We start from the raw sequence: 26191 nt of genomic DNA, 5'->3' as shown, positions 1-26191 counted from the left end.
AGGAATTTGTGTTATTAGTAAGCTTCAAAAATGATTCTTATGTAGCTAGCTCTGTAATTTTTGTAGTTAGCTCTATACTGGGTTTACTGACTGATGTTTGAGATCCACTGAATACCAAGCCAAGAAGTAACAATAACCTGAACTTTAGCATTGAGGATGAAGGGAAGGATGTTGCAGGACTCAGAGGGTGATCGGTTGTGGGAAGGTGAAGAATAGAAAGATCACAACGGTGTCCAGATTTTGAGCCTGGAGTCATTTTCCAAACTAGGGAAGAAGTAGTATGTGTGTTTTGGGAAGAGGGAGGCACAGTGATTTCAGTCAGAAACATGTTAAATTTGAGGTGCTGTGAGATTAGTAGGCAGTTGGATATATGCTTCTGGAGCTTAGGAGCTAGATTTGGGTTGATGGTACAGATTTTAGAGTCCTTAGGAGGAAGTTCGAATCATAATAGGGCATTCACCCAGAGAGAGTACACTGAATGAGGAGTAAAAGAGGATAAAGGGCACAATTTTGTGGGTGCACAAACTTTTAAAGATGAAGATTCAACCACAAAGCTTGAGAAGGAGCATTCTGAGGTAGTAAGAGACTCAGGAGAAAGCAAGCCAAAGGAAGAGTTTCGAGAAGGAATTTCCACATATCTGGATCCATTACATAAAAGGACAGATGTGTAAGTCGTGATCTTTTTCAAAATATACATGGCAGGCCTACTGAATCTGGGGTGGTAGGGTATGGACAGAGGAAGGGGCAGTGGCTTGGCAAGGGGAAGGGTGCAGATCACACACATGTATTTTGAAAAAGTTCCTAAAAATTCTGTAACCGCTCCCCTCTCGGCCCAAGCCTTTTTTAACATTGGAGGACAGGGATTGTGCCTTTTGCTTGGCACATGTCAGGCATTTGATGAATGTTTATTTAAGGCTATCTTTGCTCTCTCAGTTTTAGATTCTGACAGTAATAAAATCACATTTAGATAATAAAGACTTATCACCAGAACAGTTAATAATAATTGTAGCACAAGCTTGGGAGACAATTTCAAAGGAAGAGAGGTTGCTCAAACTCCAAAAGTATTTAGTCTGCTAAGGTGACTACTTTCAAGGAGCTAGTACTAATTTAAATGAAACGTTGGGCATATTGTTTTAAAATATTCTCATCCTGTTGTAATGTACACATAAATACAGAGGTTTTGACTTGTGTATTTTAATTAATAGAACAGACTGTAAGCCTGGAAGAGGCAGAGGGATACTTTTGCACAAGTGCTGACTAGGGGCTTTGAAGACCTAGGTTGAGATCCATATTCTGCCACTAAGAAAGTCACTCAATTTCTTTGGGCCCTCTTCTCTCATCTGTAAAATGAAGGTTTTGTCTAAGTGGTAATTAACATTCCTCCCCAGTCTAAAATTATGTGATGTTGTTTTCCTTAGGAAAGGTTAAATCATTTAGACTACAAATAGATAAAAATGTCCTTCTCTTTATCTGTCCCCACCATTTAGCTCTTACTGGATGGAATCCCATTTCTTTCACTTGTTCCCTTAATATTTAAAATGTACATAAAATTATTTAACAATGTCGTGAAATTATCAAACTAAAATTTTCAAGTTATTTTTCTGTATGTGTTTTTCTACAGGGTGCATCCTTAGACCATATTGAATTGTCCTCTGGTCTTGAATCTGAAAAAACATCTGTTTCAAAAGCCACTGGTATTTCAGAAGGTTTGTGTGTGTGGTGGGGGGAGGGGGGGGGGCTGACCTTGCTCTGAAAGGGGAAGCATTGCCCTTGGGAGTGCCAGAATTGGGGACAGTTTTCATTTGTGAGCTGAAGCCATCAGTCCCCTAATTGTTAGATTAGGTATTTTTGTGATCATGTGATTGGCTCCTACCCATGCCATTTTTTCCTGAGAAGCCAGTGCTGTAAACTCCTAGAGTGGGGCAGCACCAGCCACACACTCGCTGAGGTTGCACACAGCTTTGTGCTGTGGTTGCTCTTTGTCCCTGGTCATCTGCAGAACTGGAATTTGAGGTTCTGATTAAATGGCCAGGCAGTGGTGAGATGGTATGTTTTTGCATTTCTCGTTGAAGTAATGAAACGAGGGTACTTAAAAACTTTTCTACTATATCTATAGTTGTTATCCTTACACTGTCTTTCATTCAGTCTTGTCAGCAATGTAATGCATTTTTTAAAAACAGGCTTTGGTTTGTTGATTCTGTTTAATTTTTTTTAATGTTTATTTTTGAGAGAGAGAGAGTGCAAGTGGGGGAAGGGCAGAGAGAGGGGGGACAGAGAATCCCAAGGAGGCTCTGTGCTGACAGCAGAGAAGCCCAATGCGGGGCTCAAACTCATGAACTATGAGAGTATGACCTGAGCTGAAACCAAGAGTTGAATGCTTAACTGACCGAGCCACCCAGGCGCTCCTAATTTTCTTTTTCATAAATTTCTATTCTTAGCTTTATGATTTCTTCTGTTTTTGAGAGCTTAACCTGTTGGCTTTTTCCTAACTTCATTCTTTATCTTTTTCTAATGTGTGCATTTGATGCTGAACGTGTTCTTGTAAGGACCCAGACAGGAGTGTTGATATGAACCACGTTTTGGTGTTGTTCAGATCTAAGTAGTTTGTAATTTGTATTAATATGTCTTCTTTAGGGACATCTGGGTGGCTTACTCTGTTAAGTGTTCAACTCTTGGTTTTGGCTGAGGTAATGATCTCACAGTTCGCTTGGGTCTCCATGCTGACAGCACAGAGCCTTCTTGGTATCTCTCTCTCCCTCTCTCTTTCCTCCTCTCTCTCCCTCTCTCTGCTTCTCCCCCACTTCTGCTCACTCACTCTCTCAAAATAAATAAATAAACTTAGAAAAAAAATATCTTCTTTAGTTTGTAAAAGGGATTTTTAGATTCTCAATATTATGGGGTTAGGGCTATATTTTTAATTTATTTACATTTTCATTGTATTATGTTTGTTTGAGAGAGTAAGCACACACATGCAGGGGAGGAGCAGAGGGAGAGAGGGGAGCAGAGAGAGAGGATCTTGAGCAGGCTCCATGCCCAGTTTGTGATCTCTCACAAACTGTGAGATCATGACCTGAGCTGAAAAATAAAGAGTAAGATGCTTACCCAACTGAGCTACCCAGGTGCCCCTGGAATTTTCTCTTTATTTTTGGCTTATTTTATATTTTTGATACAAGTGTGTCTCAGTGTATACATTTTAAAAATTTATTCTATATGGGAGAGGAATGATTCTTTTAAGTTGCAGGTTTAATGTTGGTTATTTTTCATCCATTTCCTTTTGGAGTATTGCTTCCTCCCCATTCTTTCTGTTCTGTTTTCTAAAACACCAGCTATTTGGACCTTCTCGCTTTATTCTGTCTCTTAACTATTAATTGCCATCTTTTTATCTCTCAGTGATATATTCAGGGTGATGTCATCCAATCTGTCTTTTAGTTTACTAATTTTCTCTTCCGTGTCTTCTTTGCTGTAGGATTTAATTTTTTTTTTTTTACTGCATTCTTAATGTATACAGGTTCTGTTTATTTCTTTTTCAAATCTGTTTGCTGGATGTACTATCCTGTTCTTTTATTATGGTTTCTATGCCCTTTTATCTATTTAATGATTTTAGTAATATTTTATGCCCTTTCATACTGTTTTACTTCATGTGTGCATATTCTCAGTAGTCAAATCTGCATACTGCTCTCTTTCATGGTTGTTTCTTTGTGCGATTTGTAATTAAAAAAAATTTTTTTTAACGTTTTTATTTTTGGGGTAGAGAGAGATAGAGAGCAAGCAGGGGAGGGGCAGACACAGAATCTGAAATAAGCTCCAGACTCTGAGTTGTCAGCACAGCGCCTGGCGTGGGGCTCAAACCCACAAACCATGAGATCATGACCTGAACCAAAGTTGGACGCTTAAATGACTGAGCCACCCAGGCACCCCTGTAATTTTTTTTTTTTTTTTATCATGAACTTATCTTTAGGAGAGTTCTGCTGGGTTGTATACACTTGTCTTTGAAGTGGTTTTGTATTTGCTTCTTGCTATCTGCTGAAGTAGAAAGAGTTTGGGGAACAAGTTTTCCTATACATTTCTGGGCTTGGAGTTGCTTTACTATATAGATGGTATAAATTCAGATCCCATACCTGCTTGTGGCAAGACAGAGGTTTTGATTTCTCAGAGTTGACTTATTTTTCTCCCATCTACCATTCAGGAAGATAGAAAACTTCTTTGCTGCTTCTCCATGGTTTTTCTTATCCTCATTTTATGGACAGACCTATCCTTCAGTGCTCTAGGCCATGTGAAGGTAGCTCAGTTCTCCCCACGGCTGATGGCAGAAACCACATCTCCTGTTTCTCTATGGACTATCCCAGCATCCTTCTCCATATATTGCCCAGCTTTGATTCCTTTTTCTTTTCTGGCACTGGGGGATTTCTTTATTTACAGGGCTTGTTTGCATATTAATCTATTTATTTTATTTTTTAATTCCTTTTAAGTAGGCTCCATGCCTACTTAAATGTGGGAGTTGAACTCACAACCACATGACCTTGAGATGAGGAGTCACATGCTCTACTGACTAAGCCAGCCAGTGTCCCTAATCTTTTTTTTTTTTTTTAATTTAGCATTTCTTCTGTGTTTTTATAACAGGGTATGAACCTGTCCACTTCAGCTCAGTCTGCCATGTTTTCTGAAACGGATAATAAACTTAACAGTTTTGGGGTGCCTGGGTGGCTTAATTGGTTAAGTGTCCAGTTCTTGATTTCAGTGCAGGCCATGATCTCATGGTTCGTGAATTCAAGTCCTGCAACAGGCTCTGCTCTGACAACACAGAGCCTGCTTGGGATTCTCTCTCACACTCCCTCTCTCTGCCCATTCCCTGCTCACATTCTCTCTCTCTCCTTTCTCTCTTTGCTCTCTCTCAAAATAAATAAACTTTAAAAAAATAATAAACTTAATTTTAAAAAAATAAGCATAATTTTTTTTTACTATGAGAGAGGTTAAGTTTTAAATATATTCAATTATATCATTATATAGTGGAAAGTTATCAAAATAATACGTTGTAAACTTCTATCTGTGGCCATGTAAAAGGGTTAACTAAGCGTTGTATCTTTTTTCCCTGTGCTTTCTTTCTTCTACTATTTTCCTTTGGATTAGCACATTTCCTGACTCATAGGAATGAGGAGGATCAAAGTGACAAAGAGGAGATTTCAGAAGCTGAATTTTCAGTAACAGAAACTCATTCTAGTCAGAAAACCTGTGTATTTCCTTCTGCTGATTCAGCGGTCAGCCTTTTCAGTGGCCAGAGTACAACTTCTCCTGGTATTGTTCTTCCCTTTTTTTGTTTACACTCTTATCTTCCAATACGCTATTGCTGAAGAGTGTTTACTGGGAACACAGTTGTGAAGGATTTGTGAAGCTATTTTGCAATATTTATAAATTTCGGGGCAAGGGAAGTTACAATTTGTACCATTTATTGAAGAACTGTATTGTCATCTTCATTAGATATTGCAAGGATATATCTCTAACAAGATATAATGTATGATTAGATATCTCCAAGTTATTTTAATAAAATGTTAAGTGTATAGCAACTGGAATTACTGTACTATCTGATTTTTTTTTTTAATTTTTTTTTCAACGTTTTTATTTATTTATGGGACAGACAGAGACAGAGCATGAACGGGGGAGGGGCAGAGAGAGAGGGAGACACAGAATCGGAAACAGGCTCCAGGCTTCGAGCCATCAGCCCAGAGCCCGACGCGGGGCTCGAACTCACGGACCGTGAGATCGTGACCTGGCTGAAGTCGGACGCTTAACCGACTGCGCCACCCAGGCGCCCCACTGTACTATCTGATTTTTACAAAAATTGAGAAATTCAAACTCTGCCAACATTGAGAACCTTGAGTTTTAATTATGAAAACAAAACAACAGCTGTAGTGTATTGAGCCTCTGCTGGGTCCCCGATATTGCTGTGTTACATGCATTGACCCTGGTGTAAGCCTAACCTGTGAGGTAGATGCCATTATTGTCCCCATTTTATAGTGGAGGATATTGAGACTTAGAAAAGTTTAGTGCTATTTTTCTGTTTCATTTGGAGCTGGCAGTTAAAATGCTATTGTTTAGTCCTAACAAATACATTTTGTCATACGAATAATAGGTTATACTAAATATAACACTTGGGCTACTGATAGTGGCTTTGAAATATATATTTTTTAGCCCTTAGCTATTGATGGTCAAAAATGATGAATTTACTGAGGGTTTATAGTATATTTTATTATCATTTTTAAAGTTAATATAAGCAGTAAAAATGCTATTTAAAAAAACTGTTGTGTAAGGTTTATTTATTTATTTTGAGAGAGAGAGAGTTGGGGAAGGACACAGAGAGAGTGAGACAGAGAATCCCAAGCAGGCTCCATGCTGTCAGCACAGAGCCTGACATGGGGCTTGAACCCATGAGCCATGAGATCATGACCTGAGCCGAAATCAAGAATCAAAAGCTCAATCAGCTGAGCCACCCAGGCTCCCCAAAGATGGTATTTTTAAACGACATTGCTGTTATTTAAATAAAACTATTAAGAATCTGGCTTTAAGTCCTGTAATTTTTTTCTCTAAGTTCTTTGTAGATTCCATTTGTGTTTTAGTCATCACAGGGAGACAATCATTTCTGCTTCACCAGGTTGTTGTGAAGATTGACTATTGTATATAAAGCACCGAGCTGCGAACCTGATTCCTCTAGGGTCTCCGTCATCGGCAGCTTTTCTCTCCCCACTTACAGGGGAGAGTTGACAAATGACGTTAAGGAGGTTGCAGAGAGTTCTGACTGTATGTGAGAAGCATAAACTCCATTTTATCCCAGGGAATCACTGGAGAATTCTGAGCAGAAAAGTATAATGAGGGGGTTTTGAGAAAGACAAGAATGGAGGCAGAGATCCTTTGGTGAGCTGTTAAATTCATCTGGCCTGTGAAACAGAACCTGGGCAGTGTGTGAGAAAGCGAGAGACATTCTGAATAAGCAACTGCTGTCACTAAGTGGATAAAAGAGGAGAAGGAGAAAATGAATGGCTACTTTGTGTTGTTAGACTATAGGAATGAGGATATCCTAGCTCTGATGTCAAATTCGAGAGCACCTGTAGACCAAATGTAATAGTTGAATGTGATGCTGGGGTATATAAATGGCCATATTTAGGATCCAGTTTTTTATAGGAAGTGGAACTTGATGAGAGGTTTAAGCCTGAAAAACAGATGTAAGAGCTTTTATATAATTATATAGTTAAGAATTAGTGCATCTGTTATCACCAAGCAATATGGAAAAAGGGAAAATGCCAAAGAGCAACCTGTGAAATGCCACCCTGTAGAGAGTAAGGGGAGCCTCCCAGTGAGGGACATGGACAAATAGACTCTGGTGAGGGATTTTCAAGAAGTAGTAAGTGGCTAACCATTTCACAAGAATCCATAAAGTCAAGAATAAAGATTGAATTTGTTAAGGACATTGGGTACTTTCGATATAATATGAAGAGTAGAAGAAAGCTGGCTGGGGATAGCGATAGTCTCAAGAAGCTGTAAGTAAAGACTACTTAAGAATTCTGATATTAAAAGGAAGTAGAAAAATAAGATAAGAGAAATGAAGTCAAAGATCATTTCAAGATGGGGATAAAGACAAAATCTTTAATGTTTAAAGGAAGAAGAAAAGAAAGTAGGAAAAGTAAGATGGAAAGTACCAGGTTGGGGAGGTGATTCATTCAGGATTGTAATAGCTTCTTAAGTTAGGAAGTGAGAGAAGAAAGGAGAAATGTCAGTAAATGGCATAACACATATAAAGATGGATAATTAAAATGTTTTCCTCTAGTATTCAATATCTAATGTAAATTAAAAAGGAAACAAAATTATTTTTTAGAGTACAGAATTTAGATGCCCTAATGGGTGTTTTCTCTTCCAAAATTGGCATCTTACAAGGATGGATAGTCACTCCCTTACTTCTAATGCTCAAAACCAGCTTAGATTTTCTCCTTTGAAATTGACTTCTGTTTCTTAGCACATTCTTGTGGGTTTTTAAAAAAAATTTGTGAGAGAGAGAGAGCACAAGTGGGGAATGGGGCGGGGTGGGTGGGGGAAGAACAGAGGATCCAAAATGGGCTCTGTCCTTATAGCAGAGAGCCCGATGCAGGACTCAAACTCTACAAACTGCAAGATCATGACCTAAGCTGAAATCAAGAGTTGGATGCTTAACGACTGAACCATCCAGGTGCCCTTCTTGTGATTGATCTTAACGGTGGCAAATAATTTACTCACTGAAAACAGATTTAAGTTTTGGAAATAGCTACAAGATTTCCAGAGGCATTTCTGAGAAATGAGATAGATAATCAGGCTGAGAGTCACTGTTTGGAATTAAAAAAAAAAAAAAAAAAAAAGGAGGGGCGCCTGTGTGGCGCAGTCGCTTAAGCGTCCGACTTCAAGCCAGGTCACGATCTCGCGGTCCGTGAGTTCGAGCCCCGCGTCGGGCTCTGGGCTGATGGCTCGGAGCCTGGAGCCTGTTTCTGATTCTGTGTCTCCCTCTCTCTCTGCCCCTCCCCCGTTCATGCTCTGTCTCTCTCTGTCCCAAAAATAAGTAAACGTTGAAAAATAAAAAAATAAAAAAATAAAGGAACTGTGATTTTCAAGGAATAAAGCTGATCTGTGTGTTCAGTAAATTATGAAGGCAGTCTCATAGAAGAGTTCCAAAACTGGTTTGAAAATGAACTAAGGATCAAATCATCCTGTGTAACTACTATGAAAAGTTATTTATTTGGATATAACACTTTTCTGCCCTTTGGTAAAAGGAATCAGAAAAGAAATTTATAGTTATGATCTCATGGTTCAGGAGTTTGAGCCCTGCATTGGTATCCTCTGGTCCCCCCGCCACCGCCCCTCCTCACTTGCACTCTCTCTCTCAAAAATAAAACATCTTAAAAAATTAGATATTCTCCCAAATGTATTACTTTTAGGTCACCAGAGCTTTTTTGTTTTTTGTTTTAGTAAATTGCACTTCAGTATTTTAAACTGTGTAGTAAGCAAAGGACCGTACTTCCTAAAGTATATTATTCCGAATACTCTGGATAGAAAAGCAATAATCTGAAAATGCAGAGAGTATTCACTACCAAATAGCTTATTCAAGAGGAGGATAAGAATACTACACATACGTATCTTTAAACCTATTTGGAGGTTTAAATATATTTCAATTTCTGGTTATATAATTTCTAAATCGGATTAATAGATGAAAGTAAAAAGATAACTGACGTAAAATTTTTATTAATAATGTTTCTTTTTTTAGGTGTGAATAACAGTGATGAGTTATTCGAGAGGTAAATATCTTAAGAATTAATTCACAATTTTACTTGAAGTTGGGCATAAACTGAGTGGAAAACTTTGTTGTTCGTGTGTATGTGAGCTGCTACACTACATATTTTTTCATGGACTCTAGAAATATAATTAATTTTCACTGAGAATGGAATGTTTTAAGAAGCTGAGGTTTACTATATTACATCCTTTACTGTTTTAGCATAAGGAATTAGAATATAATAGACTGCATTTGCTACATTTCTTTAACTGCCTATATATTCAGCAGGCAGGACGGGTAGAACTGATCTCCTGAGCCTTATGTTCACTTTTTTAAGAGCCCCTAAGAAGTCACCAATTATTAATGATTAGACTTTTGCACTGAGGATTACTGGAAAGTAGAAGGAACATTAGTTCTAGGTTTATGATTTTGGTGTTTGTTTATGCTCTTGGAAGGCATAGTTTTACATGTTCATTTTTTAAACTTTACATGTTCATTTTTGATTAATGTAATTAAGTTATAGATACTGACTTATATTTCTCAAATTGCATTTGAAAATGAAGTATTTCAGTAGACCCACTCCAGATGACTGGATTGACTGATATTGCCGACATTATTGAGGACCTTATAACAAAAGATGGAGTTTCCAGTGAAGAGCTCGGTTTAACAGAACAACAAGCTAAGACTATCTCCAGGTAATAATTGAATAATTCATTTTTAACCCATTTAAAATGTTTATGGTTCAAGAATATGGTTCAAAATTAGTCATATTTTATTGTATTTTTAATTTTTTTAATGTTTATTTTTGAGAGAGAGAGAGCAAGCAAGCATGAGTGGGGAGGGTCAGAGGGAGAGGGCGAGAGAGAATCTGAAGCAGGCTCCACGCTGCCAGTGCAGAGCCCCATGTGGGGCTCAAACCCACAGACCATGATATCATGACCTGAGCTGAAATCAGGAGTTGGTGGCTCAGCTGACTGAGCCACACAGGTATCCGCAAAATTTGCCATATTTTAATGTGCTGTTTGTGTGCCACTCCTTCCCTTTCCCAACAGTAGACAGACTTGTGTATTTAATACAGCAGCACATCTGTATCCTCTGAGTTTTCCCAAGGTCTCATCACTTTATTTTTGTTGTCATTATTATATTTTAATTTATTTATTTTGATGTTTTTAAAAATTTCATTATAGTAACAGAGAGTGTTAGTTTTGGACATACAATACAGTGATCCAGCAATTCTATACATTACTCAGTGCTCATCGAGACAAATGTACTCTTAATCCCCATCACTTCTTTTCACCCATCCCCCACCCACCTCCCCTCTGGTAACCATCAGTTTGTTTTATAGTTGAGAGTCTGTTTTTTGGCTTGTCTCTTTTTTTTTCTTTGTTCATTTGTTTTTCTGAAATTCCACATATGAGTGAAAACATAGGGTATTTGTCTTTCTCTGACTTACTTCACTTAGCATTATACTCTCTAGCTCTATCCATATTGTTGTAAATGGCAAGATTTTCTTCTTTTTTTATGGCCGAGTAATATTCTACTCTATGTATGTGTGTGTGTGTATGTGTGTATATATACACACATCCGTTCATCTGTTGGTGGATACTTCTTTATCCATTCATCTATTGATGGACACTTGGGCTGCTTCCTTAATTTGGCTATTGTAAATAATGCTGCAGTAAACATAGGGGTGCATATATCCCTTTGAATTTTTGTATTCTTTGGGTAAATACCTAGTAGTAGAATTATTGGAGCATAGGATAGTTCTATTTTTAATTTTTTGAAGAACTTCCATACTGTTTTCCACAGTGGCTGCACCAGTTTGCATTCCTACCTGCAGTGTATGAAGGTTCCTTTTTCTCCACATACTTGTCAACACTTGTTATTTTCTGTGTTTTTTTATTTTAGCCACTCTGACAGGGGTAAGGTGATATCATAATGTGGTTTTGATTTGTACTTGCCTGATGATGAGTGATGTTGAGCATCTTTTCGTGTGTCTGCTTGCCATCTGTTTCTTTGGAGAAATGTCTGTTCATGTCTTCTGCCCATTTTTTTTTTTTTAATTTTTTTTTTCAACGTTTATTTATTTTTGGGATAGAGAGACAGAGCATGAACGGGGGAGGGGCAGAGAGAGAGGGAGACACAGAATCGGAAACAGGCTCCAGGCTCCGAGCCATCAGCCCAGAGCCTGACGCGGGGCTCGAACTCACGGACCGCGAGATCGTGACCTGGCTGAAGTCGGACGCTTAACCGACTGCGCCACCCAGGCGCCCCCTGCCCATTTTTTAATTGGATATTTGGTTTATTTGGTGTGGAGTTGTGTAAGTTCTTTACATACTTTGGATACTAACCCTTTATCAGATATGTCATTTGCAAATATCTTCTCCCATTCAGTATGTTATCTTTTAGTTTCGTTGATTGTTTCCTTTGTTGTGCAGAAGATTTGTATTTCAATGTAGTCCTAATAGTTTGTTTTTCTTTTTGTTTTCCTTGCCTCAGGAAACATATCTAGAAAAATGTTGCTATGGCTGATGTCAGAGAAATTATGGCCTGTGCTCTCCTCTAGGATTTTTGTAGTTTCAGGTTTCACATTTGGGTCCTTAATCCATTTTGAGTTTAATTTTTTTGTATGGTGTAAGAAAGTGGTTCAGTTTCATTCTTTTGCATGTTGCTGTCCAGTTTTCCCAACACAATTTGTTGAAGAGACTGTCTTTTCCATTGCATATTCTTTCCTTCTGTGTTGCAGACTAATTGACTATATAATAGTGTGTTTATTTCCAGGCTCCCTATTCTGTTCCCGTGTGCTTTGTGTCTGTTTTTGTACTTGTGCAAAACAAGTTTAGTGCAGGTTGGTAGTATATCTTGAAATCTGGGATTGTGATACCTCCACTTTTGTTCTCCATACACATTGTGGGGTTATTTGTTCTAGTTCTGTCTGTGAAAAATGCTGTTGGTATTTTGATAGGGATCGCATTAAATCTATAGATTGCTTTGGGTAATAGGGACATTTTAATGGTATTTGCTCTCCCAATCCATGAGCATGGAATATCTTTTCATTTGTTTTTGTCATCTTTAATTTCTTTCATCAGTGTTTTATGGCTTTCAGAGTACATATCTTTCACCTCCTCAGTTAGGTTTATTCTGTTATTTTATTATTTTTGGTGCAATTGTAAATGGGATTATTTTCTTAATTTTTCTTTCTGCTGCTTCATTATTAGTGTATACAAATGCAGTGAATTTCTTTATATTGATTTTGTGTCCTGCAACCTTAGTGAATTCAATGATCAGTTTTAGTAGTTTTTGTTGGAGTCTTTAGGGTTTTCTATGTATAGGATCAGGTCATCTGCAAATAGTGAAAGTTTTATTTCTTCCTTACCAATCTGGATGCCTTTTATTCCTTTTTATTGTATGGTTGTGTGGCTAGGACTTCCAGTACTGTGAAGTGAATTACAGTGGTGAGAGTAGACATCTTGTCTTGTTCTTGATATTAGGTGAAAAGCTCTCAAATTTTTTACCATTCAGTATGATGTTAGCTGTGTGTTTTTCATATATGACCTTTATTATGTTGAGGTATGCTCCCTCTAAATTACCTGCTTTGTTGAAGGTATATATCATGAATAGATGTACTTTGTCAAATGTTTTTTTCTGCATCTGTTGAAATGATCATATGATTTTTATCCTTTCTCGTGTTGATGTGATGTATCATGTTGATTGATTTGCAAATATTGAACCACACTTGCATACTGCATACTGGAAATAAGTCCCACTTAATCAAGGTGAATGATATTTTTTTTTAAATTTTTTTTAATGTTTATTTTTGAGACAGAGAGAGACAGAGCATGAATGGGGGAGGGGCAGAGAGAGAGGGAGACACAGAATCGGAAGCAGGCTCCAGGCTCTGAGCCATCAGCCCAGAGCCCGACGCGGGGCTCGAACTCACGAACTGTGAGATCATGACCTGAGCTGAAGTCGGACGCTCAACCGACTGAGCCACCCAGGCGCCCCTGGTGAATGATATTTTTAACGTATTGTTGGATTTGGTTTGCTAATATTTTGTTTAGGATTTTTTCATTTGTGTTCATCAGAGATAATTGGCCTATAGTTCGCTTTTTTTGTAGTGTCTTTGGTTTTGGTATCAAGGTAATGCTGGCCTCATAAAATTAATTTGGAAGCTTTCCTTCCTCTTCTATTTTTTGGAATAGTTTGAGAAGCATAGATGTTAACTCTTCTCTACATGTTTGGTTGAATTCAGCTGTGAAGCCGTCTGGTCCTGGACATTTTTTGGGAGGTTTTTTGATTATTGATTCAATTTAATTGCTGGTAATTAATCTGTTCAAATTTTCTGGTGGTTCCTGCCTCAGTTTTGGGAGGTTGTTTCTCAGAATTTTTCCATTTCTTCTAGATTGTCCAATTTGTTGGCATATAATTTTCCATTATATTCTCTTACAATCCTTTCTATTTCTATGGTGTTGGTTGTTATTTGTTATTTCTCCTCTTTCATTTCTGATTTTGTTTGAGTCTTCTGTTTTTTCTTTTCTTTTCTTTTTCTTTCTTTCTTTCTTTTTTTTTTTTTTTTGGTTGGGTCTGGCTAAAGGCTTATCTATTTTGTTGATATTTTCAAAGAACCAGCTTCTGGTCTCATTGATCTGTTCTGTTGGTTTTTTAGTTCCTATTTCATTTATCCCTACTCCAATCTTTATTATTTCTTTTCTTCTACTAGGTTTGGGTTTTGTTTGTTCTCCTTTTTCTAGCTCCTAAGGTTAATTGTTTATTTGAGATTTTTCTTGCTTTTTGAGATAGGCTTGTATTGCTGTAAACTTTCATCTCGGAATAACTTTTGCTGTATCCCAAAGATTTTTCACCATCGTGTTTTCATTTTCATATATCTCTATGTATTTTTTAATTTCCTCTTTGATTTCTTGGTTGACTCATTTGTTGTTTGAAAGCATATTATTTAACTTCTATGTATTTATGCTTTTTCCAGATTTTTTCTTGTAGTTTATTCGAGTTTCATAACACTGTGGTCAGAAAAGATGCATGGTATAACTTTGATCTTTTTGAATTTAAGACTTCTTTTGTGGCCTAATATGTGATATATCCTGTAGAATGTTCCATGTGTACTTGAAAAGAATGTGTATTCTGTTTTAGGATGGGATGTTTTGAATATATCTGTTAGATCCATCTGGGTCCAACGTGTCTTTCAGAGTCACTGTTTCTTTGTTGATTTTCTGGTTGGATGATCTATCCACTAAAGTCCCCTACTATTATTGTATTAGTATCAATTACTTCCTTTATGTTTGTTATTAGATGCTTTATGTATTTGGGTGCTTTCGTGTTGGATGCATAAATATTTACAATTGTTATATCTCCTTCCCTTCCCTTCTTCCTATAAAAGGATTCTTCCCTTTATGATTATGTAGTGACCTTCTTTGTCTCTTGTTACAGTACTTTTTTTTTTTTTTAACATTTATTCATTTTTGAGACACAGAGACAGAGTGCTAGTTGGGGAGGGGCAGAGCGAGGTCAGACACAGAATCTGAAGCAGGCTCCAGGCTCTGAGCTGTCATCACAGAGCCTGACCCTGGGCTCAAACCCACAAACCACGAGATCATGACCTGAGCGAAAGTCAGATGCTTAACTGACTGAGCCACCCAGATGCCCCTACAGTCTTTTTTAAAAATGTTTATTTATTTATTTTAAGAGAGATAGCACATGAGAAGGAGAGGAGCAGAGAGAAAGAGAGAGAGAGAATTCCAAGCAGGCTCCATGCTGTCAGTACAGAGCCAAACCGGAGCTAACTATGAGATCATGACCTGAGCCGAAGTCAGGAGTCAGATGCTTAACTGATTGAGTCACTCAGGTGCTACTATAATCTTTGTTTTAAAGTCTATTTTGTCCAATATAAGTATTGCTACCCCAGCTTTTTTCTTACTTCCATTTGCATGGTAAATGTTTCTCCATCCCTTCATTTTCAGTCTGCTTAGGCCTGAAATGAGTCTCTTATAGTCTCATATAGATGGGTCTTGCTTTTTATCCATTCTATCACCCTATATTTTTTGATTGGAGCATTTAGTCCGTTTACATACCAAGTAGTTATTGATAGGTATGTACTTATTGCCATTTTGTTAATTGTTTTATGGTTGTGTTTGTACTTTTCTGTTCCTTTCTTCTCTTGCTCTCTTTTCTCATGGTGTGCTAGCTTTCTTTAGTGATATTCTTGGATTCCTTTCTCCTTGTTTTTTACAAAAGTGTTACTAGTTTTTGATTTGTGCTTATCACTTAGTCTGTATATAACATCTTATTCATATAGCAGTCTATATGAAGTTGATGGTTGCTTAAGTTTGAACCCATTCTTTACTCTTCTCCCCACCCCCAATATTTTAGGTACATTGTGTCATACTTTACATCCTTCTTTTTGTGAGTTCCTTGACTAATTTTTATACATATATGTATTTTTATTACTTTTGTGTTGCCTGCTTTTCTTACTTGTACTTATGATTTTTTTTGTTTGTTTGTTTCCACTCAAAGAGTCTCGTTTGACATTTCTTATGGGGAGTTTTAGTGGTCATGAATTCTTTTAGCTTTTGCCTAGGAAGCTCTTTATCTCTCCTTCTATTGCTAATGATAGCCTTGCTGGATATTCTTGGCTGCAGATTTTTTCTACTTTGAATAGATCATGACACTCCTTTTCTGACCCAAAAATTTTCTGCTGAAAAATCAGCTGATTGCCTTATGAGGTTTCCCTTGTATGTAACTGTTTTCTTATCTCTTGCTGCTTTTAAAATTCTCTGTCATTTTTTGCCATTTTAATTATTATGTGTCTTGTTGTGTACCTCCTTGGGTTGATTTTGTTGGGTTATCTCTGTGCCTACTGGATCTGTATTTGTTTCCCTCCCCAGATTCAGGAAGTTTTCAGGTATTATTTTCTTGAAATAAAATTTTGGTCCACTTTTCTCTGTCTTCTCCTTCTGGGATCCCTATAATGAAAATGCTATTATACTTGATGGTGTTGCTGAGACCCTGACACTGGTTTCATTTTGTATTACTTTTTTTCTCTCACCTGTTCAGCTTGATTGCTTTCTATTACTCTGTCCTCCAGGTTGCTGATCCATTTCTCTACTTCCTCTCGTCTACTATTCATTCCATCCAGTTTATTTTTAATTTCAATTATTGATTTCTCATCTCTGGTTCTTTTTATGTTTTCTATCTCTTTGTTAAGGGTCTCATTGGTGTCCTTCACTCTTTTTTCAGTGAGTAACTATATGACCATTACTTTAAGTTCTCTATTAAACATATTACTTATGTCTGTTTTGCTTAGGCCTCTTTCTGCAGTTTTTGTCCTGTTCTTTCATTTGGGACATATTCCTCTGTCTCCTCATTTTGTCTAACTCTCTGTAACTGTTTCTGTGTGTTAGGGAAGTCATCTATGTCTCCTGCTCTTGCAAGTAGTGGCCTTATGAAGAAGTGGTCCTGTATTGCCCTGCAGTGCAGTGTTCCCTCTTCACCAGAACCTGGCACTTCAGGGTATCTCCTCTGTGTGTTGCATGTGCCCTGTTATTGTGGCTGAGCCACTTTTTCCTTCAGTCTGTTGTCTACATTGGCTCTCTTTGCCTGCTGTGGACAGGGTTTAATTCCTGTGTTGTAAGTGGGCCAGTCTGGGGCTGCCTTGGGCTTGAGTTGAGTCACTCCCAGGTGTTTGCCAGAGATGCAGTAGCACCGAACAGCAGGGCACGTTCCCTGTCCTGCCCCCTGAGAAGCTTTTTATGTGGGCGGGCCCTGCAGTCAACCGAGATGTCTACCTCACGTCCACTGCTGGTACCACAGTCTGAGTGTTGCGTGTGGTTATTTTTCCTTCTCCCTGGGGCAAGAGTCACTGTGGTGTTGGCTCCTGTTGGGGCTGCTTGTTTTGCCAGGCTTGTGGCAGTTTTGGATGGGCTGTGACCGAGAGCATATCAGTGGGGGTGAGTCCACAGGACAGCGTTGGGGCAGGACGTGTGCCGTTATCATGATTTGTGTGGGTTTGCCGTTGGAGGACAGCTGGAGTCGAGTCCTGGTTGGAGGGTAAGGGTCCACAGGAAAACATGGGGGTGGGTGCACCGTTAGCATGTTAGAAAGGGAGTGTCAGTGTTGCGCTAGTTCCCACAGGATTCCCTGTGTCTAGACTGGGGGGGTGGGGGATGGATGGTGCGTTCCAGCTCTTTTGTTCTTGAACTCTCCCAAAGATCTTTGCCCCTCCAGCACAGTCTCTGAGATTAGTAAATAAACCTCCCTCCCCTATGCCTCAGGTATTTTTCAAACTGTTGCTTCCATGCTGTATCCTGCAGGGCTGTTTCTTGTGCTGTCTCTTTAAGGGCAGGGGCTCCGTTCACCTTAGGTTCAGAGAAGCACATGCAGTAAATTCCAAGGGAAACCAGGCACAAGTTTGCAAGTATCCTCTCCCGGTGCAGTCACAACAGGACACACTTAATTCCTCCAGCAACAGGTTGTGACTACACATGTGAGACAATGTCCACCAAGGAAGCTCATTTAGAGACTTAGTTCCCAGAGATTTTCTTTGGGGCTGGTTGGGTAGGCAGCCTCTGCCTGGCACATACCGAATCCATATTTCCAGAAGGAAAAGCAGGTGTTCAGTATAAATCACATCGTTTGTACCTGTGACCCACCTTCCATCTAGGAAGACATTCTCCTCCCATGCTGGGTGATGAGTCTGCCCCATACCCCTATCTCACACCACCTGGTTTCTTGGACCACTCTCAGTACTACTTGTGTCGGTTCGTATCATCTGAGAAGTAGAAGCCAACGTGAGATTAGATGTGCAAGACATTTATTGGGAGAAAGCCTGTGAGGAGAAAGGGGGAAAAACACAGAAGTCAGAGGAAGCATCAGACCACATTGTAGCTGTGATCCAACCCTGTGAAGGAGAGAGGGAGGGGGAAGGGGAGAGGGTTGAGTAAGTAAAATCTGAGTACAGTATTGTTCCAGGAAAGTTTCAGCTGGGTCAGTGGTGAGGTGTCAAGCCAGAGTTGCCCACCAGAGGAGTTCTGTGTCTTGCAGGAATGGGCCGGTCATAACATCCCTGCTGTGCTCAGTCATTAGCTCAGGCCAGCCCATGGGAAGTATGGCATGGGCATGAGTTTGAGGCTGGATTCACAAGGGCAGCTGTTTTAAAGTCAGCTCTGTATATAAGTTTTAGAAGTGATTGAGATAATCCAGGAATAGATGATGGGTGAAGAAGCCCAAAACAGAACGTTTAATCATTTTTCTTTCTTTCTTTATTTTAGAGAGAGCAAGAGTGGGGAAGAAGGGCAAAGGGAGAGAGGGAGAGGGAGGGAGGAAATAGAGAGAGAGAGAGAGAGAGAGAGAGAGAGAGAGAGAATGAATGAATGAATGAATGAATCCTGTTCAGGCTCCACGCTTAGCATCAACCCTGATGGGGGTTTGATCCCACGACCTGGGATCATGACCTGAGCTGAAATCAAGAGTCGGTCTCTCAACCAACTGAGCCACCCAGGTGTCCCCCAAAAGAGAACCTTTAAAGACATTAAATTGAAGTCATGAGCAGAGAAGAAAGGAGCCAGCATAGGAAGCTGCACAGTGTTTTCAGAGTTAAAATAAGATGGCCCAAGTAAGAGAGAGTTTAAAGCAGAAAATAAAAGCCAGTTTATTAAATGTTATAGAGAAGTCCACAGGAGGAAGAGGCTGTTGGTGAGCTCTGAGATCATTTTCAGTGGATTTCAGGGAACAGGATGGAGCAAACTGATAGAGATCTTAATGTATCCTACTTTTGAGAATGGGCAAAATCTTTCCAAATAGGGGTGCCTGGCTGGCTCAGTCAGTGATGCATACATACGACCCTTGATCTGAGAGTTATAAGTTCAAGCCCCATTTTGGGTGTAGAGGTCACTTAAAAATAAACAAAATATCTTGGGCCACCTAGGTGTCTCAGTTGGTTAATTGTCCAACTCTTGATTTCTGCTCAGGTCATGATATCACGGTTCTGAGTTCGAGCCCCACATGGGGCTCTGTGCTGACAATGGAGAGCCTCCTCCTCTATCTCTTTGCCCCTCCCCTGCTCATACTCGCTCTCTGTCTCTGTCTCTCTCTCAAAAATAAATAAGTAAACATTAAAAAGTCTTTCCATAGAAACAGTATTTAGTTGTGATACTACTTGTATCCATAAAAAATTTAAAATCAAGTGATAGCCTGACTGTGAAATTTCTCAGAATTCAGCATTCTTCTGGTAGACCAACACAAAGACCTGAGAAGGAGAGAAGAGAAATTCAAATGTGGATGAAAAGAAAACGAAAGGAAAGAATGGCGGAATACTTAAATGAGCTGGCGGAAAAGAGAGGGCAAGAACATGATCCTTTCTGTCCCAGGAGCAATCCAGTAAGTTTGTAAAATCAAGGGCAATGGAATTGCCACAGAATATGTGTAGTTTTTCCCTGGAAATTAGTCAAGGAAAGGATTAACAGACAGAAAGGATTATTAGAACAGAAATGTTACCATTTTACTTAAGTCAGAAAATGTTAAGAAATTACCTTAACAAAATGTAGCAAGGTATTCTACAAACCGTGTCCTCTTGAAGTATTTTAAATATTTTTTTTTACCCCAGGTTAATTATGGCTGTGGCTAATTTGGCCAAATGAAGATGTTGAGTGATTAGGTGACCAGTTGGAGCTATTCCCTTAATTTTCAATGAGAGTTAATAGCAGTTGAACAACTGACTGTGTGTATAGTAAAGCCATTTTAAAAATCAGTCTTCTGGGGTGCCTGGGTAGCTTGGTCTGTTAAGCATCCAGCTCTTGATTTTGGCTCAGGTCATGATCTCACGGTTTGTGAGCCCTGTGTTGGGCTCTGCACTGACAGCGTGGAGCCTGCCTGTCCTCTGCTCGATCTCTCTCCCTCTCTCAAATAAACTTAGAACAAAGTTATAAAAATCAATTTTCTATCCATAAGTTATCTACAAAAAATAAAGTGTAAGGTCCAGTCACGTACCAAGGGTACAGTGGTGTGGTGTGTGTGTTTGTGTGCGTGTATGTGTGCGTTTCAGCTAGCCTTTATCAACATTTATTTACTGAGCCTTGACTGTGGACATCACCGTTTTCTTCAGAAGTTGAGATAAAGCAATTTTACTTTATAATCTGAAATATCATAATAGTACTTAATTTTTTCAGCATCATTAGGGAAATAACGTTCTATAAAAGTATATTTTCCAGATAAGGCTGTCACATTTAAGCACCAAATGGTGCAAAAGTAGGTGAACTATATGAAGTGCATAATTTACTTAACTTATGTCTGCAGAAGTCATGTCAATGTTAATATATAACATTTCTTCTGTTGATAGTTTTAGGGACCTGGTAATGACCTTCGGGCTACTGAGGTACATGACTAGAATTTTTTTTTTTTTTTTTGCATTTTATCTATCTATCTATCTATCTATCTATCTATCTATCTATCTATCTATCTCCCTATCTATCTATCTATGTATTTAGTTAGAGACAGCATGAGCAGGGGAGGGGCAGAGAGAAAATCCCAAGCAGGCTTTATGTTGTCAGCACAGAGCCCTATGTGGAGTTTGAACTCAACAAACCACAAAATCACAACCTGAGCTGAAACCAGGAGTTGGACGTTTAACTGACTGAGCCACCCAGATGCCCCATGACTAGAATCTTAAAGCGCATGTGTTTGTGTGTTCCTCCACCCCATGGGGGTGGGTTCTGATATCACCCTCTCTGTGGATCAAGTAAATACCAAAGATAGTTAGAATTGTGCCCAAATTTAGAATAAATTAACTCTGAGGGCACTGGGACTGCTTGGTTCATAGACTTTGTGACCTCTCCATCATGACTACAGACACCTATTTATTTTTAGCTTCTATTTAGGTTAAGGTATGGGATTAGTGAGGGATTAATATAATTAAAAATGTCATTTGAATTTATATCAGAAATTAATAAGACCTTTAATTTGTTACTGACTACTTCCATGCAGGACCTACAGAGAGTGAATCCACTTCTATGTACACATTTTTATATACACAATTGTTTGTAAAAGGACTAGACTTCATTAGTAACTCAACAGTAATTCTTAATGTTCTGGAATAAGATGTATGTAGCTGACATTTGCCAATTGCTTCATGATGCATAAGTTTTGAAGAGCTTACAAGTCACAGTGAACGTACTACAGTAGGTTTCTGGTAAACATTTTAAAACATCAGAATGATGGCTTTCAAGGTCTGACTCCTTTCTGCTTTATCAAGCAAGGTCTTTGTGAGATTAATCACAAGACTGAGCATGAAGAGTATGTGTCTCCATCCTTTAAATGCTCTTGTTTTCAATTTTAAACGCAGCAGATAATGTATTTTCTCAAAAGGAGAGAACTTTAATTTAGCTACTAAAATAGATTTTGCATATCACGTATTAAACCAGATTTTGATTACATGATGCTTTAACATTTTTCACATTTTGTGCTGGGATAGGAAGCTTCATCAAATAGGACAGTGTTTTTGCACTGTTTCCTAAATAGCAAAAATATGTTTTAACCTCCTATTAAAATTGATTAGTGGAATTTTCATGTTTTCCGTGGGTCATAATGGCTTAATTATTTGCACTCAGCAATAATGAACTAACTGGGTATTTGTTATGCAGTTTTACATGACTTCAAGAGAAATCAGGCTAAGAGCGAAGATGAAGGATGAAAAAGACAGGTGAGCTGGCTAGTGGTGCACGAGTGTTTTCTCTAACTTGCTCACCCGAGGCCTGGACAGTGTCATAGGAATTCCAGTTTTCGCAGTAGTCCCTGTTTGTCCATAAACAGAAAATTATGGGTGATAACTCCAGGGAAAATAATTAGACTCCACTAGCCTTTTTCAGGAATCTGCTTTCAAATATTATTTATCCCATTGAATTTTTGTGACTTCCATTCCTGCCATTCTCTCCCTCTCCCAATCCAGATATGTGCATTTTGAAAATACCCAAAAGGCCATACAGATACCTTTACTAAAACTACCTAAGGGTTTTAAGAAATCTGAAATATGAATTTGCATTTGAAAAGCTTTGAAAAACACAAATGCTAGGTGATCTCAAACATCATGTTCCCTCCAGAAGAATGAACTGAAAATTAATCTTTTATTAAATATTGTTTAATTCTTTGTTTGAAGATTGCTACTCTCTGACCACTATAATCGTCGAATCTCACAAGCGTACAGTCTGATGAATGAATTGTTATCTGAATCAGTACAACCACCAACTACTGCACAGAAACCATTGCTTAACAGACCCAGAACTGCTCACGTTTCCAGACAGCAATGTTCTCTTTCTCCAAGAAGGTAAGACAAATTTTGGCAAGTCATTCAACGTGATTATGTCATGTCAGGCATTATAAGAAGAAACTCAGTGCTTTTGTAAACCAAGTTCTGTATATTTGTACCTACCCTGCTCAGAAAAATGATAATCAAGTAAAGAAAAAAATGGTCCTATAATTACGAGGTCTTTATAAGCTTATAGAAAGAATCAATCACCAAGGAAAAAGACAAAAATGGCATTAAATCTCTAAGATATAATAACACTTCAGCATACCTAATACAATTTTGATATCCATTCAGTTATTTCCTTCTTTTCTGTAATTTTTAATATTTCCTTCTGTAATTTGCCTCCTAATTGCTCTCCTGTTTCTCCACTTGGCCCCATTCTTGCAGAAGCAGTCCCCAAAAGGTTATCACTTCTTCTCTGCTGTCTCTTACAGCACAAACCCAGGCCTAATCATGTCACTTGTGGTGTAGGATTTGGGGTCTACTCAAAATACCAGAGACTCCCTTGAAATATTTTCTTGAATAAAACAGGGTATTAAATACATAAATAGCTGCCAATAAGCAATTTGAAATGGACAAACGGATAAGCAGAAATAACTTCTTTGAAAAAAAATGAAGCTTGAGGTATGAGACATGGAGAATATTTTGTTGAGAACTGTTATAACACTAAATGTATCACTGAAGTACAGAATAAGCAATGTCAGGTGAATGTATTAATCTGAGCTAGAATTTGGGCTTTTTGAAATATAGTGATTTGGGATTTAAGGAACATAATAATTATATAATTTCTACTTTAGAGAATATCAACATGGTCACAGTATTCCAATAAATCAACCTGGAAAATTCAGATATATATTCAGACCAAGTTGTACCCGAAAGGGAAAAGCTTTTGGACAACCTGAAGGCCCTCCTTGGCCACATGGTAAGGTATTTTAAATTTTGTATAATTTTGTATTCCTTGGAGGAATAGGTCCTTGTCTCAAAAGTTGGTTTTCATTAGTAAAAGCTATAAATCTTCATGAAAAACAATTCTTATTTCAGTAGAATGCAAGGGATTGATAAACACTTATCTGTGCTGGGATTTTGTTCTATTGCTTTGAAATAGGAAGACCCCAGGAATCTTACTAAACACATGGCTTTTTTTATAATAGAATCTTATCAGTCAGTATTTTAGATATGACTCATTTGGGAATTTGTTTCTTTTGTGTCTCTGGCTAAACATGTAGGCATTTTTACAAATCTAGTTCTGACAGATATCGGGATGGGTTAGATAGATATCAGGATATCACAGAAGAGGAACACTAAGAGGCTCATATCGAAATATCATGTTTTTACCCTTGGAACATTTGAAGATATAATATCTGTTATTTATTGCTAGCCTTCCTTTAGTTAATTTTTCCATTTTTGGGCTTTGATTACCAGAGTAAAACATACTTATTTTGTGAAATGATTACACATTAAAAATGTATAATCATAGCTAATATGTAGTATAAATGCACACAGCTAAAAATGTATAATAAACCAATGTGCCAGATTTATTTACAACCCTGTGAGACAGGTACTATTTATTATGTTCTCATTTTAAAGATGAGAAAACCCAGGCAGAGAAAATTGAAATAACTGCCTCAGATCAGATAGCTAGGAAGTAGCAGAGCTGGGATTTAAACCTCGTCTGGGTCTGGAGCCTACATACTTAGAACGTATGCTTCATTATGCTGTCTCAGTTTAGAAAACTGAAATTTCCATAAATTCTAATCCTTTTAATAAAACTTAATAGTTTGGTTAACTCTTGCTCTTGATTAACAAGTTATAGTAAGAAAATGCTACGCTTGGGGCACCTTGGTGGCTCAGTCAATTAAGCATCCGACTTTGGTTCAGGTCACAATCTCAAGTTCATGAGTTCGAGCCCCGCATCTGGTTCTCTGCTGTCAGCACAGAGCCTGCTTCAGATCTTCTGTCTGTCTGTCTCTCTCTCTGTCCCTCTCCCTCTCACTCCCCCACTCATGCTCTCTAAAAAATAAACATAAAAATAAATTCTGCTTTTTTGGGGCGCCTGGGTGGCTCAGTCAGTGAAGGGTCTGACTCTTGATTTTGGCTCAAGTCATGATCTCATCGTTTGTGAGATCGAGCCCCATGTCGGGCTCCATGCTGACATGGAGCTCTTTCTCCCTCTCTTGAAAAAATAAATAAATAGGGGCACCTGGGGGCTCAGTCGGTTAAGTGTCTGCCTTTGGCTCAGGTCATGATCTCACGGTTCGTGGGTTGGAGCCCCGCGGGTTGGAGCCCCGCATCGGGCTCTGTGCTGAGAGCCCAGAGCCTGAAGCCTGTTTCAGATTCTGTGTCTCCCTCTCTCTGCCACTCCCCAACTCGTGCTGTCTCCCCGTCTCAGAAATAAACATTAAAAAATTTTTTAAAAATAGATAAAATAAACTTTAAAAAACTGCTCTTTTTAAACTAAAATTTCAAAATAGTAACCATGTTTTCTTTTTTTAATTTTTATTTTATACCTGATACATTTGCCAAGATTAAATACCCAAGGTTGGCAAGGATCTTAAACTCGAACCCATGGTTTCTTAATATCAAATGGAAAAATCTTGGATTATATGGAAACGTGTCTCTGTCTTGGACCTGTCCAAGGTCAGGCCTGTATTGTTGCACTGCGCTTGCCTCTGGTCAGCTCACCCGCCCTTGCTGGACCTTGAAGAGGTACTCCTGCTGCTCTGGGTTCAGAAGCCCTCAGTGACCCCACCCCACACAGAGCAGTCCAGAGCTTGTCCCTGGCCTTCGACGCATCCTCCCCTTCGGCCTCCTTAGCCTCCTTTCCCCATTTAATTGGCGCTGCGTGCCAGCTTGTTTTCCAGCCACCTTCTGTGCTTTGGTGCCCCATTCTTATGTTGAAATTCTCCCTTACCTTGAATGCCTCACCTCTGCATCTTGGAAGCCATCCCTATCTTAACTCTTTAGTTCTTCTAACCTAATGTCATGAATTTCAACGTCCATAATTTCAGTTTTAAATTGGGGCTGATATTTACCTTGCATGGTGGTTGTGAATATTAGAACTTTTTTTTCCTGTTTTTTTTGAGAGAGAGCATGTGCCAGGGTGAGCCGTGAGCAGGGAAGGGGCAGAGGGGGAGAGAGAATCTTTTTTTTTCAAACAACTTTTTATTGTTTATTATTTACAAATGTTTTTTTAATGTTTATTTTTGAGAGAGAGAGAGAGTGTGAGTGGGGCAGGGGCAGAGAGAGAGGGAGACACAGAATCTGAAGCAAGCTCTGAGCTGTCAGCGCAGAGCCGGACATGCGACTCGAATTCACAAACTGAGATCATGACCTAAGTCAAAATCAGAGGGTCAACAGACTGAGCCACCCAGGTGCCCCTTGAACACCTTTTTAAAAAAAAGTATTTATTTTGAGAGAGAGAGTGTATGTGCCCCTGTGACGTGGGGGAGGGGCAGAGAGCTAGCATCCCAAGCAGGCTCCTCATAGTCAGCTTGGAGCCCAATGTGGGACTCTGTTTCACGAACCATGAGATCATGACCTGAGCCAAGATCGAGAGTTGGACGCTTAACTGAGCCACCCACGCTCCCCTAGAGATAACT

General features: G+C 38.7%; 1 protein-coding gene across 9 annotated transcripts in view; it reads left to right on the top strand.

Annotated features, from left to right (window-relative positions):
- CPLANE1 (ciliogenesis and planar polarity effector complex subunit 1) overlaps positions 1–24502 on the top strand; it is a 127405-nt gene extending 102903 nt beyond the window's left edge. For 7 of the 9 annotated variants that reach the window (XM_040495600.1, XM_040495586.1, XM_040495577.1 and 4 more), the window contains 8 exons: positions 1622–1706; positions 5128–5292; positions 9278–9308; positions 9847–9978; positions 19507–19672; positions 21931–21989; positions 22443–22610; positions 23390–24502. In XM_040495600.1, the coding sequence (XP_040351534.1) occupies positions 1622–1706; positions 5128–5292; positions 9278–9308; positions 9847–9978; positions 19507–19672; positions 21931–21989; positions 22443–22610; positions 23390–23528 (945 nt within the window). In that variant the 3' untranslated portion in view covers positions 23529–24502. Of the gene's footprint in view, positions 1–1621; positions 1707–5127; positions 5293–9277; positions 9309–9846; positions 9979–19506; positions 19673–21930; positions 21990–22442; positions 22611–23389 lie in introns of those variants that run through there. The other 2 variants (XM_040495591.1, XM_040495603.1) reach the window with 2 other exon arrangements.
- The last annotated feature ends 1689 nt before the right edge of the window (positions 24503–26191 follow it).

This window comes from Herpailurus yagouaroundi, unplaced genomic scaffold (genome assembly GCF_014898765.1).
Source record: "Herpailurus yagouaroundi ecotype Mexico unplaced genomic scaffold, PumYag 29, whole genome shotgun sequence".
NCBI classification, from domain to species: domain Eukaryota; kingdom Metazoa; phylum Chordata; class Mammalia; order Carnivora; family Felidae; genus Herpailurus; species Herpailurus yagouaroundi.
This window is presented reverse-complemented; position numbering and strand designations above follow the sequence as displayed.